General features: G+C 37.0%; 1 protein-coding gene across 4 annotated transcripts in view; it reads right to left on the bottom strand.

Annotated features, from left to right (window-relative positions):
• The window catches only part of Slc4a7 (solute carrier family 4 member 7), a 101,485-nt gene that overhangs the window by 18,679 nt on the left and 68,571 nt on the right, over positions 1-14,235 (bottom strand). For all 4 annotated transcript variants that reach the window (XM_060390987.1, XM_060390989.1, XM_060390985.1 and 1 more), the window contains 5 exons: positions 8,014-8,175; positions 7,306-7,419; positions 5,541-5,702; positions 5,138-5,389; positions 2,063-2,131 (listed from right to left, as the gene is read on the bottom strand). In XM_060390987.1, the coding sequence (XP_060246970.1) occupies positions 2,063-2,131; positions 5,138-5,389; positions 5,541-5,702; positions 7,306-7,419; positions 8,014-8,175 (759 nt within the window). The remainder of the gene's footprint in view (positions 1-2,062; positions 2,132-5,137; positions 5,390-5,540; positions 5,703-7,305; positions 7,420-8,013; positions 8,176-14,235) is intronic.

Here is a 14,235-nt window from a genome sequence, read left to right as displayed (position 1 = left end):
ACTACGTTGCTTGGTTATTAATGGCTGTGGACAAGATTGTGCATTTTTATAAAAGAAGAAAACTGAGCAAGTAAAAATACAAAATGTACAATTTGAGGAGAAAAGAAAATTGGAATGGAGATAAGTCCTGTGCTCAAGGAGATAAAAAGATTAAAGAGCCTGACTTAAATGGAATAAAGGGAGCGGTGACATCAGGGTAAGAACCCACACTGCTAAGGTTCCAACTTGTGAAAAGCAATTAGAGGAAAACATAGAGCCAGGAACAGTGGAACACAGCCTTTAATCCCAGACTGGGAAAGCAGAGACAAGCAGATTTCAGTGTTCATGGTCAAGCTGCTCTATGAGTTTCAGGAGAGCCAAGCTTACGCAGTAAAGCAAACCATCAAAAGCAGAGTTGGTAAAGACGTAATTGAGCGAGAGGACCATCTTCCAGTCCCAGTGAAGAGAGAAACTCTGCAGTTTCGGCCATGTGATTCTGGCTTTAAAGTCACGAATAGAAAAAGGGGGTTATAGAATCTCCCTCCAAGACTAATGAGGCCTGGCATGTGTCAGGAATGTCCCTGCGAAGAGGCCTACAGGCACTGTGTGAAGCTGTGAAGGTGAAGCCTGGTTTGCCTTGAGACCCCAAAATGTTGAAGATGCCAGAGCCGTGGGATACCTGTGGAGGAGAGCGTCTAACAGAAGATAGAACCAGCCTAACAGAGAGAAGTGTGTTTCAGTCAACAAAGCTGAAAGGAGTTGGAGATCTGGGGGGCACTTTGACATCAAACATGAAGACGCAGTCTGGAGTTCGCCAGGCTGCTTTTTGGCCTTCTTTGTTCCAGTATTTCCTTACTATGCTCACTTTGGGAATGATAATGTATATCCTGTGCCACTGTATATTGAAAGTATGTGATCTGTTCTTTCATTTTGATTTTACAGATCACAGTTAAAAGATTAAATGAGTTGTAGGCAGATTTTTAACTTTGGACTTTTAAACAAGTTTGAGACTAATAGAGAAAATAGGGACTTTAAAGTTGGACTAAATGCATTTAGCATTATAATGTGGCTACATGTTTATGGCGACCAGGAAAAAGAATGTGGTAGTTTGAATAAAAATGTCTCTTGAACACTCAGAAGGCCCATAGGACACTATTAGGAGGTATGGCCTTGCTGGAAGAGGTGTGTCACTTGGGAGTGGCCACTGAGGTCTGATGCTGAAGCTAGGCCTAGTGTGGCAGTCACTTCTGCTGTCTGAAGAACAAAATGTAGAGCTGTCATCTACCTCTCTGGCACATATCTGCCTGCTCCCCACCATGCTAGCTCACCATCAGATAGATAATGGACTAAGCCCCTGAAACTGTAAGCCACCCCCAATTACATGTTTACTTTATAAGAGTTGCCATGGTCATATGGCTCTTCACAGGAATAGTAGCCCTAACTAAGACAGGAGACATGCTGGCTTTGGGACTTGCTGATAGCTACCTTTACACCAATGAGTGACTGGACAGCAGTTTTTATGAGGTGAGGTGGCCACTGTGGGGATCACTGTGCTAATATAAACATTTTCTATTCAGGCTTGTACCTGAGTAAATTTTAGTGGACTGTTGCCACAAAGTGCAGGAAGCACTGGTTCTGGGTTCCTTACCATATAACCTCTGCTGATACCCACACTGCCTTAACATCCTACTTTATAAAACAAGAATTCCTCATCTCCTCCATCAGTCATCATTTTAAGGATTACAGAAAACAATTTACATAATAAGCCTCATTGTAACATACACTTTTATAAGAAATTAATTACCCCTTCTCAGCGCTGAATGTGTTGTTTTCCACATCAGAGAAAAAGTCTTTCCATTCTGACCCTTTCATCTTTCCCTTACTATACTAGTCTTCATTGAGCAGGTATGTGACCTTAAACCCTTTCATTGGGTTTAAGTTGGTGAATTAATCACTTCATTCTTTTGGGGTAAAAGCATAAAATGAGCAGTGAACAGTAAATGTGGATTTGATGCAAAAAGACAGAAAATAGTCACAAGTACAACTTCTGCAATTTTACATTGTTCCATTGTTAAATACTTGCCTGAATTCCTTTCAATGATGAAACTCCCATATAAAGGAAAACACCATACAGAACTGGCATTGGGATAAACTGTAAATAAAATTACTACAATTAGAATTCATCAGACTGAAATAATTTTATAGTAATGAGCACACAGAAACATTTGATGAGTAATTATAGTGACAGAGCTAAAAGTTCTTTTGTGATAAGGACTAGACCTACATTCCTATAGGAAAAGAAGCAAACAGGTGTATTGTTCATACATTTGAGAGACAGTCAATTTAATGACAGTCAATTTAACAGTCAAGAGACTGTTCATTAAAAGGGAGTGTGCTCAGGTATGAGGAGCAAGGGCACTTCAGTCAACAGATTAATTTAAAACCTAGTTAGTTTTCTAAACAAAACAGCCTTCTGTGCTTCAGCTTGTACAAGCTGAAAAAATCCTTCAAATACACAGAACACTCTGCAGAGTGGCTGACACAGCACCAGCCACTAAAGTATTAGCTTACTGCTGCCCAGCACCAATGCAGCAGAACAGCATTTACACTAATAATGTCCTTCTAAAGCTGCAGGATAAAGATGCCAGCCCCCTATCCTGGCAGGTCTTCTCTAGGAAATCCTGGTTATGTGTGAAAAATTTAAAGATATTTTTAATATCTATTGTCAATTTGAAAATAACAGGAATAGTATTAATAACCATGAGATGCTGGCATAAAGAACAATGTGTAGGAAGGTACACTTGTCTATGAATATGTGGATATTAACTGGCTGGCACCTTCCTCCATCAAGTACTACCTTTTTATTTTATCTTAGTTTTATTTTTGAAGATTTGTTTATTTGAATCCAGTGTTCTACCTGCATGTCAGAAGAGAGCAATGGATCGCATTATAAATGGTTATGAGCCACCATGTGGTTGCTGGGAGTTGAACTCAGGACCTCTACAAGAGTGGCCAGCACTCTTAACCTCTGAGCCACCTCCCCAGGCCCCTATTTTATCGTATTTTTAAAGACAGGGTCCCTTACCAAATCTAGAGCGTACCAATTAGGCAAAACTAGCTGCCAACAATCTCAGAGATATGATATATGTGTCTTCACTTCCAGAGCAGTAGGATGAGAGGTTTCTTTATTCATGGATGCTGAGATCTTAACTCAGGATTTACGCTTACACATCAAGCACTGTACCTAACAACTTAGTCAAGGACAGAAACACACTTTCACAAAAAACTGTAATTTCTAAAACAAAATGAAGTTAAAGAATAGCACTGCTTTACATTTTGTAATTCTCTTTAGTGCTGTTTAGCAGGAGACAAGAAAAGTCTTTAATCCTGTGCTTGGTGTACAGCAATATGCTGCAAGAGCCTCTTTTGAATGACATACGTGAAAAACCCTGCCTTTTGCAGGTATGGAGGAACCCTGACAGGATGTCAGGGACTCCAAAATGTCTTTGGAGTACTCTGCTCGAGGACAAAAAAGGGCCAACATAAACATAAGTCTAGTAAATATAACAATATTTAAGGTTACCTGTGGATTCTGGGGATGAAACTAAGCTTGTCAAACCTGGCACTGGCCAGTCCCCTTACTAATTGATTCATCTTGCCAGCCCTTTAACTTTGATGCAGGGATTCACTATGTAGTCCAGGCTAGCCTCTAACTTACAATTCTGTCTTAGCCCAACCCCACCTAACCCCTGCCAAGTGCTAGCATTATAGACATGAGCCACCATATCCAAATAATACTAGAGTAAGTTAAACAGCCAGTGGCTCAGTGAGTCGAAGCTCTTGCTAAGCAAGCCAGACGGTTTGAGCATGGTCTCTAGAACCCAACATAGAATGACAGAAACAGACTCTCAAAAGTTGTTCTCTGACCTTCACACTTCTACTATTGTTCATGTGTGCCTGTAGGTGTACACACACACAAACACACACACACATGCATGCACATACACACACATTTTTTTTTTCTTAATTTAAATCACAAAGTTGAAAAGAACTGTCTCTGAAGAGTTGCTTTTAAAAAGTAAAAAACTGTTTGGAGACTAAGTTTCATTTTAAAGTTCTCTTCATGTTCAAGTTGAGTTCTTCTATTCGTATATAGCATTTTATTCATTTAATTTATGAGCTATAAAACTTAAAGGGAAATTTTCAAAGAGCTTCAATGGGCCCTCATCCCCAAAAGACTACATAAAATACTTCTCTTGTCTCCAAGTTTTTTTAAATATACTCTGCACTATACCACTACTGTATCAGTTTACCTATCAATCTCACTAGCAGACTGTGGAGTACCTGCAAAAAACAATACTACACCCTATTTATTCATAACTCCTGTGCCTAACGGCATGGAAAACAGTCCATAGACCCTTGGTGCTTAAGCTGCCTGGTGTACAATCCATGAAATGAGCCCAAGGAATTCCAACAGTGGTGACTCTCCTTTTCAATCTTATACACATAGGTGTCTTCTAGTTTAAAAGTTGGGTAAATGTTTATTCAGCCATTTTCTTTATAGCAAAAATAACTAAAATACCAAAGATAAATATGGAGTTGGGTTTTTACATAATAAATAAAAAACTTTCAGATTAGATACTTTGCTATAAACTTGTTTTTTAAATTACTATATTCTGTACGGTTTATATCTATAAAATATAGATATAAGAAAAATGTGATTAATAAAATTTCTTACAGGTTCCATTGGTAATACCATTTTTAAAAATTTTCTGGTATACACTACTTTTATTTCATGTGCTATATCAAGAAAGAGCATATTAAGTCCATTAACTTAAAGAAAGTACTTTAAAGAAATCAAAGTAATTATCTTCCATTTTTTCCAATTACTTCCTGCACTGTTCAAGCCACACGTTGATTAACTCACTCCAAATGCACGCTGCAAATGATGGGCTTGTAGGCTACAATTCATTTATCTACATGCTTACTATATGAAAAACACTGCCAAATGGTATTTCTAAACTTGTATGGATTTTAAATTACAGGAGAAAAAACTGATTTTATACATTCACACATATTTCAATGTTTAATTTCTATACAATTAAATAAAAATGTTAAGATAAGTAAAATTTCATGATGTGTCTGCAAAGGATTTTACCTTTAGTACTGAAGTCATGAACACAGAGAGGCCCATCAGGATAAAAATCATCAGCCCTGTAACCCGCTGTTCACGAATCCCCAGAAACTTGGGCTGTTCCCCTGGAGCAGAACATTCAGATTCTACTTTTAAGCTGTTAACATGACTTATAGATAACACTGTCGCAGCCACAAACCATGGTAGGCCCATGATAGAGCAGACTCCCAACATGACACCAACCATTAGCAAGTCAAGGTGATAGCCAGCTCCTTTCTGAAAAAGGAAATGAACACTGGTAAGTCATATTAAATGAAGTCTGAACTAATTATCAAAAAGGAAGAAATTAACTTTCATTTTGCACTTTTAAATGTACTTGTTATTAAGGAAAATACTGCAAACCCTTAAAGAAGTCTTTCAGATTTACCTTGAGTTTGTGTTCTTTTCTGTTGATGATTACAGCTGTGATCTGTTGATCCATAAAGATGAGAATGGTACAAAGCAGAGCTGGAACAGCTGCAATTAGTAAGGTCCACCAAGGGTTATCTCCCAAAGGGCTTATGATCCAGCCCCTACTTGGATCAGTAGGCTATTAAAGTTTAAAAATAAAGAGAAAGTTTCATTCCTCTGCTGTATTCAATTTCCACAGCACATAGTGGATCTATTCCATAAAATACCAAGGGACAGAAAAGAGGATGTGTGGTAAATTATTTGCAAAGATAGTCAGAGAAATTCATCCTGCACCTACAGGCATACCCTTGTCATGGGACTTGCCCAGTCTCCATCTACAGTGGCATCTATTCTCCCTTCTCAACTCAAGATTATTTTCTAACTTAATACACTGTTGGTCTGAGTAGGCATGGCTCCCACAGACTCGTGTTTGAATGCTTGGCTCATAGGAATTGCGCAATTAGGAGGTGTGGCCTTGTTGGAGGAAGAGTATCACTGTGGGGGCAGGCTTTGAGGTCTCCTATAGACAAGCTATACCCAGTGAGGCACCCAGTGAAGCACCTGGTCTCTCTCTGCTGTAGAATCTAAACTCCTCCAGCACCACGTCTGCCTGCACATAGCCATGTTTCTACCATTGCAATCATGGACTAAACCTCTGAAATTGTAAACCAGCCTCGACTAAATGTTTTTCTTATAATAGTTGCCAAGGTCATGGTATCTCTACACAACAACACCCCAACTAAGACATAGACAAAGTAAGCCCAAAGTGACATGTATGACTGTCAAGTCTGGACTTCAACCATGAAGCTTTTTAACATCTCAAAGTCCTGTGATGACTGTGTTTTGAATGTACTTTCTTTGAGGGAAGATACAAAGCAGAAGCAGGGAAGAGAAAGGCCACCACTAACAACTGTTTCAACCCCTGAGGTGAGTCTCCAGATCAGTAAGTAAAGCTACCCTGCCCTACATACCCACTACCCGGCAAAAGCCACTAGACAACTAGACATGAAAAGAGGAAGACCTACTAACCAGACCACATCCCACTTGGCAAGCCCACCTGCTAAAGAGTTATAACTAACGTTTATTGTTTAGAGACTAATAGTTTGGGGTTGAACTTTGGTCTTGTTTGTTTGAACTTGTTTATTTTGAAAAGACAAGGTGTTGCTACGTAGCCTAGACTAGCCTGGAATTCATGATGTAATCCAAGACAGCCTCAAACTTATAAGCCTCCTGCTTTAGCCTACTCAGTTTGGAATTATAGGCACGCACCACAGTGTCCATCTTCAAAGAATTGGTGTGACCAGGTTGGCTTGCAGAGACAGACAAGTATACCAGAACGACACTTTAAATAGGAGCTATATACATCATCTATGGTGAAATCAAATCTCTGTTGTATCAACTCTCTTGTACCTTCTGTTAGATTCCTGAAACTAGTGCTCATGGTAAAGTTGGTACTGCATCGGAATTGCCCAAACAACTACTGACAAAAAAATGTGTACCTTCTCAGATTCAGTAATATGAAACTGATTTTTAGAGCAAACACTGTAGACATAAATTAGCAAATTTTGTATTCTGAAGAACAGGAGGTACTAAAATTTAAATATATATTTGTCAATAAAAAATGTGAATTGACTGCACTTCACAAGAGCTCTTGTCTAATAACTACAATGTCCTGGGTTCAAGCTTTCTCTGCACTAAGTAGTTTGGTATTTCCAAATCCAGTCACTTCTTTTAATACTTGCCTCAAACTTTTCAGGAACATTAAGTTTAGGAGATGGAATTCCCACAAGGTAGTCAATTGCAACCATTATTACTATTGTGAGAAATACAGCAAAGTCACTGATTGTTGATCGCACCTATAATAGAGGGATTACATTAATATAAACAGAATTACTTCCTGTACTTTTTCAAGAATTCATGTCTTTCTCATAAAATATGACACTAATGCATGGATGAGACTACTAATAATTAATAGTGTTATATATGTGTATGTCCACTTTATCCTCAAAACATAAGAAACAAGTCACATCAGACTACCTTTCACCTTTTCACAGTATTATCTTTCTCCTGTGTGTTCAGATATGTAAAATATATATTTATATATAGTATACATAACAATATATACTCCTAATAAAACTACACACACAGATATATATGTACACATATATGTATGTTTTGGTTTTGAGACAGGGTTTCTTTGTATAGTTCTGGCTGTTCTGGAATTAGCTCTGTAGACCAGAATGGCCTCAAATTCACATAGACCCACTTGTGTCTCCCTCCCAAGTGCTGGGATTAAAGGCATGTGCCACCATGCCTGGCCAATATTACTTTTTACTAAAAGCAATTTATCTTAAACTATTTAGCATAAAGTATTAGTCATAAATAATAAATTATTGCTTTGAAATAAACCAACGAAAACATAAATATTACCAAAAATGCATCCCAGTTACCTTGGTAGGAAAATAACGCTTGGTTTTGAACTGCTTGAGGAATGAAGACAGAAAGAACGTCGTAAAAAACAAGACGACACACCAGAAGAGCACATCGGGAACATAAGGCCCATGAGGACCACAAGCTGATCCCACAAACATACCATGGAAAGTCTTACACTCCTGGAGGGGCAGGAGAGGAAAGAAGATGAAGATTTTCAAGTATTCTATAGAGTACTCAAGAGTATAGTTGAATCTAAGACATCAATTTTATTCTTTACCCAGAAAGCTTCTGCTAATCTACTATACCACATCACCAATTAGGGATGTTACGATAGTTCTATCAAAATCACTGAAAAAGAACATTTCACCAATTTTCTCCTTTCTTTTACTTTATGTTCCCTTTAGAGAAAGGTTCATGGTGCTATGAAATGTTTCCACTGCATCCCTGTAGGCAACAGCTACACTGGCTGAACAGGTGGATTAAATATTGTAATTTTTACAGAGGCTGAATGAAGCATAGATAGAGAGTTGTCTTAAAGGACAACTGGAGCTGCACATGGTGGTATAAACTCATAATCCTTAGCTCTCTCACAGTGAGGCAGAATGACAGGGAATTCAGGACAAGTCTCTATTATTACAAGTCTCTATTATTTATAATCTGACGCCAGCCAGAGATTTCACCTCTCCCCTAGAAAAAGCAAGAAAGCAAGAAAGCAAGAAAGAAAGCAAGCAAGCAAGAAAGAAAAAAAGCAAGAAAGCAAGCAAGCAAGCAAGCGAAAAAGCAAGCAAGCAAGCAAGCAAGAAAGCAAACAAGCAAGAAAGCAAGCAAGCAAGCAAGCGAAAAAGCAAGCAAGCAAGCAAGAAAGCAAGCAAGCAAGCAAGCAAGCAAGAAAGCAAGAAAGCAAGAAAGCAAGGAAGCAAGAAAGAAAGCAAACAAGAAAGAAAGCAAAATAGAAAGAAAGAAAGAAAGAAAGAAAGAAAGAAAGAAAGAAAGAAAGAAAGGAAGAAAGAAAGAAAGACAGCAAGCAAGCAAGAAAGCAAGAAAGCAAGCAAGCAAGCAAGAAAGCAAGAAAGAAAGAAAGAGAGAAAGCAAGCAAGCAAGCAAGCAAGCAAGAAAGAAAGAAAGAGAGAAAGAGAGAAAGCAAGCAAGCAAGAAAGAATGCAAGAAAGAAAGCAAGAAAGCAAGCAAGAAAGAAAGAAAGAAAGAGAAAGAAAGATAGAAAGAAAGAGAGAAAGCAAGCAAGAAAGAAAAAAAGCAAAAAAGAAAGCAAGCAAGAAAGAAAGCAAGAAAAAAGCAAGAAAGAAAGAAAGCAAAAAAGCAAGCAAGCAAGAAAGAAAGCAAGCAAGCAAGCAAGAAAGAACGAAAGAAAGAAAGAAAGAAAGAAAGAAAGAAAGAGAGAAAGAAAGCAAGCAAGAAAGAAAGAAAGAAAGAAAGAGAAAGAAAGAAAGATAGAAAGAAAGAAAGAGAAAGCAAGCAAGAAAGAAAGAAAGCAAAAAAAGAAAGAAAGAAAGAAAGAAAGAAAGCAAGCAAGCAAGAAAAAAGCAAGAAAGAAAGAAAGCAAGCAAGCAAGAAAGAAAGAAAGAAAGCAAGCAAGCAAGAAAGAAAGAAAGAGAGAAAGAAAGCAAGCAAGAAAAAAGAAAGAAAGCAAGAAAGAAAGACAGAGAGAAAGCAAGAAAGCAAGCAAGCAAGAAAGCAATAAAGAAAGAAAGCAAGCAAGCAAGCAAGAAAAAAGCAAGCAAGCAAGCAAGCAAGCAAGAACGAACGAAAGAAAGAAATAGAGAAAGCAAGCAAGAAAGCAAGCAAGAAAAAAGAAAGAAAGAAAGAAAGAAAGAAAGAGAGAGAAAGAGAGAAAGCAAGCAAGCAAGAAAGAATGCAAGAAAGAAAGAAAGAAAGAAAGAGAGAAAGCAAGAAAGAAAGCAAGAAAAAAGCAAGCAAGAAAGAAAGAAAGCAAAAAAGAAAGCAAGCAAGCAAGAAAGCAAGCAAACAAGAAAGCAAGCAAGAAAGAAAGAAAGAAAGAGAGAAAGCAAGAAAGAAAGCAAGAAAAAAGCAAGCAAGAAAGAAAGAAAGCAAAAAAGCAAGCAAGCAAGCAAGAAAGCAAGCAAACAAGAAAGCAAGCAAGCAAGAAAGAAAGCAAGAAAGAACGAAAGAAAGAAAGAAAGAGAGAGAGAAAGCAAGAGAGCAAGCAAGAAAGAAAGAAAGCAAGCAAGAAAGAGAGAGAGAAAGCAAGCAAGCAAGAAAGCAATAAAGAAAGAAAGCAAGAAAGAAAGAAAGAAAGAGAAAGAAAGAAAGATAGAAAGAAAGAGAGAAAGCAAGCAAGAAAGAAAAAAAGCAAAAAAGAAAGAAAGCAAGAAAAAAGCAAGAAAGAAAGAAAGCAAAAAAGCAAGCAAGCAAGCAAGCAAGCAAGCAAGAAAGAAAGCAAGCAAGCAAGCAAGAAAGAAAGAAAGAGAGAAAGAAAGCAAGCAAGAAAGAAAGAAAGAACGAAAGAAAGAAAGAAAGAGAGAAAGAAAGCAAGCAAGAAAGAAAGAAAGATAGAAAGAAAGAAAGAAAGATAGAAAGAAAGAAAGAAAGAAAGAAAGAGAGAAAGAGAGAAAGCAAGCAAGAAAGAAAGAAAGCAAAAAAAGAAAGAAAGAAAGCAAGCAAGAAAGAAAGCAAGAAAGAAAGCAAGGCAAGCAAGCAAGCAAGCAAGCAAGAAAGAAAGAAAGAAAGAAAGAGAGAGAGAAAGCAAGAGAGCAAGCAAGAAAGAAAGCAAGCAAGCAAGAAAGAAAGCAAGCAAGAAAGAGAGAGAGAAAGCAAGCAAGAAAGCAATAAAGAAAGCAAGAAAGCAAGCAAGCAAGCAAGAAAGAAAGAGAGAAAGCAAGAAAGCAAGAGAGAAAGCAATGAAGAAAGAAAGAGAGAAAGCAAGCAAGCAAGAAAGAAAGCAAGAGAGAAAGAAAAAAGAAAGAAAGAAAGAGAGAAAGAAAGCAAGGAAGAAAGAAAGCAAGCAAGAAAGAAAGAAAGCAAAAAAGAAAGCAAGCAAGCAAGAAAGCAAGCAAACAAGAAAGCAAGCAAGAAAGAAAGAAAGAAAGAAAGAGAGAAAGCAAGAAAGAAAGCAAGAAAAAAGCAAGCAAGCAAGCAAGCAAGCAAGCAAGAAAGAAAGCAAGCAAGCAAGCAAGAAAGAAAGAAAGAGAGAAAGAAAGCAAGCAAGCACGAAAGAAAGAACGAAAGAAAGAAAGAAAGAGAGAAAGAAAGCAAGCAAGAAAGAAAGAAAGAGAAAGAAAGAAAGATAGAAAGAAAGAAAGAAAGATAGAAAGAAAGAAAGAAAGAAAGAAAGAAAGAAAGAAAGAAAGAGAGAAAGCAAGCAAGAAAGAAAGAAAGCAAAAAAAGAAAGAAAGAAAGCAAGCAAGAAAGAAAGCAAGAAAGAAAGCAAGGCAAGCAAGCAAGCAAGAAAGAAAGAAAGAAAGAAAGAAAGAGAGAGAGAAAGCAAGAGAGCAAGCAAGAAAGAAAGCAAGCAAGCAAGAACGAACGAAAGAAAGAAATAGAGAAAGCAAGCAAGAAAGCAAGCAAGAAAAAAGAAAGAAAGAAAGAAAGAAAGAAAGAGAGAGAGAGAAAGAGAGAAAGCAAGCAAGCAAGAAAGAATGCAAGAAAGAAAGAAAGAAAGAAAGAGAGAAAGCAAGAAAGAAAGCAAGAAAAAAGCAAGCAAGAAAGAAAGAAAGCAAAAAAGAAAGCAAGCAAGCAAGAAAGCAAGCAAACAAGAAAGCAAGCAAGCAAGAAAGAAAGAAAGAAAGAGAGAAAGCAAGAAAGAAAGCAAGAAAAAAGCAAGCAAGAAAGAAAGAAAGCAAAAAAGCAAGCAAGCAAGCAAGAAAGCAAGCAAACAAGAAAGCAAGCAAGCAAGAAAGAAAGCAAGAAAGAACGAAAGAAAGAAAGAAAGAGAGAGAGAAAGCAAGAGAGCAAGCAAGAAAGAAAGAAAGCAAGCAAGAAAGAGAGAGAGAAAGCAAGCAAGCAAGAAAGCAATAAAGAAAGAAAGCAAGAAAGAAAGAAAGAAAGAGAAAGAAAGAAAGATAGAAAGAAAGAGAGAAAGCAAGCAAGAAAGAAAAAAAGCAAAAAAGAAAGCAAGCAAGAAAGAAAGCAAGAAAAAAGCAAGAAAGAAAGAAAGCAAAAAAGCAAGCAAGCAAGCAAGCAAGCAAGAAAGAAAGCAAGCAAGCAAGCAAGAAAGAAAGAAAGAGAGAAAGAAAGCAAGCAAGAAAGAAAGAAAGAACGAAAGAAAGAAAGAAAGAAAGAGAGAAAGAAAGCAAGCAAGAAAGAAAGAAAGAGAAAGAAAGAAAGATAGAAAGAAAGAAAGAAAGATAGAAAGAAAGAAAGAAAGAAAGAAAGAAAGAAAGAAAGAAAGAGAGAAAGCAAGCAAGAAAGAAAGAAAGCAAAAAAAGAAAGAAAGAAAGCAAGCAAGAAAGAAAGCAAGAAAGAAAGCAAGGCAAGCAAGCAAGCAAGCAAGCAAGAAAGAAAGAAAGAGAGAGAGAAAGCAAGAGAGCAAGCAAGAAAGAAAGCAAGCAAGCAAGCAAGCAAGAACGAACGAAAGAAAGAAATAGAGAAAGCAAGCAAGAAAGCAAGCAAGAAAAAAGAAAGAAAGAAAGAAAGAAAGAAAGAGAGAGAGAGAAAGAGAGAAAGCAAGCAAGCAAGAAAGAATGCAAGAAAGAAAGAAAGAAAGAAAGAGAGAAAGCAAGAAAGAAAGCAAGAAAAAAGCAAGCAAGAAAGAAAGAAAGCAAAAAAGAAAGCAAGCAAGCAAGAAAGCAAGCAAACAAGAAAGCAAGCAAGAAAGAAAGAAAGAAAGAGAGAAAGCAAGAAAGAAAGCAAGAAAAAAGCAAGCAAGAAAGAAAGAAAGCAAAAAAGAAAGCAAGCAAGCAAGAAAGCAAGCAAACAAGAAAGCAAGCAAGCAAGAAAGAAAGCAAGAAAGAACGAAAGAAAGAAAGAGAGAGAGAAAGCAAGAGAGCAAGCAAGAAAGAAAGAAAGCAAGCAAGAAAGAGAGAGAGAAAGCAAGCAAGCAAGAAAGCAATAAAGAAAGAAAGCAAGAAAGAAAGAAAGAAAGAGAAAGAAAGAAAGATAGAAAGAAAGAGAGAAAGCAAGCAAGAAAGAAAAAAAGCAAAAAAGAAAGCAAGCAAGAAAGAAAGCAAGAAAAAAGCAAGAAAGAAAGAAAGCAAAAAAGCAAGCAAGCAAGCAAGCAAGCAAGCAAGAAAGAAAGCAAGCAAGCAAGCAAGAAAGAAAGAAAGAGAGAAAGAAAGCAAGCAAGAAAGAAAGAACGAAAGAAAGAAAGAAAGAAAGAAAGAGAGAAAGAAAGCAAGCAAGAAAGAAAGAAAGAGAAAGAAAGAAAGATAGAAAGAAAGAAAGAAAGATAGAAAGAAAGAAAGAAAGAAAGAAAGAAAGAGAGAAAGCAAGCAAGAAAGAAAGAAAGCAAAAAAAGAAAGAAAGAAAGCAAGCAAGAAAGAAAGCAAGAAAGAAAGCAAGGCAAGCAAGCAAGCAAGAAAGAAAGAAAGAAAGAAAGAGAGAGAGAAAGCAAGAGAGCAAGCAAGAAAGAAAGCAAGCAAGCAAGCAAGCAAGAACGAACGAAAGAAAGAAATAGAGAAAGCAAGCAAGAAAGCAAGCAAGAAAAAAGAAAGAAAGAAAGAAAGAAAGAAAGAGAGAGAGAGAAAGAGAGAAAGCAAGCAAGCAAGAAAGAATGCAAGAAAGAAAGAAAGAAAGAAAGAGAGAAAGCAAGAAAGAAAGCAAGAAAAAAGCAAGCAAGAAAGAAAGAAAGCAAAAAAGAAAGCAAGCAAGCAAGAAAGCAAGCAAACAAGAAAGCAAGCAAGAAAGAAAGAAAGAAAGAAAGAGAGAAAGCAAGAAAGCAAGCAAGAAAGAAAGAGAGAAAACAAGCAAGAAAGAAAGCAAGCAAGCAAGAAATTAAGAAAGCAAGCAAGCAAGCAAGCAAGAAAGCAAGCAAGAAAGAGAGAAAGCAAGCAAGAAATTAAGAAAGCAAGCAAGCAAGAAAGAAAGAAAGAAAAATAGAAAGAAAGAAAGAGAGAAAGCAAGAAAGTAAGAAAGCAAGCAAGAAAGAAAGAAAAATAGAAAGAAAGAAAGAGAGAAAGCAAGAAAGCAAGCAAGAAAGCAAGCAAGCAAGAAAGAAAGAAAGAGAGAAAGCAAGAAAGAAAGCAAGCAAGAAAGAAAGCAAGAAGGAAAGCAAGAAAGAAAGAAAGAAAGAAAGAAAGAAAGAAAGAAAGAAAGAAAGAAAGAAA

This window comes from Meriones unguiculatus, chromosome 9, assembly GCF_030254825.1.
Source record: "Meriones unguiculatus strain TT.TT164.6M chromosome 9, Bangor_MerUng_6.1, whole genome shotgun sequence".
NCBI classification, from domain to species: domain Eukaryota; kingdom Metazoa; phylum Chordata; class Mammalia; order Rodentia; family Muridae; genus Meriones; species Meriones unguiculatus.
Note: the sequence above shows the minus strand (reverse complement) of the source record. Positions and strands in the feature narration are given on the sequence as shown.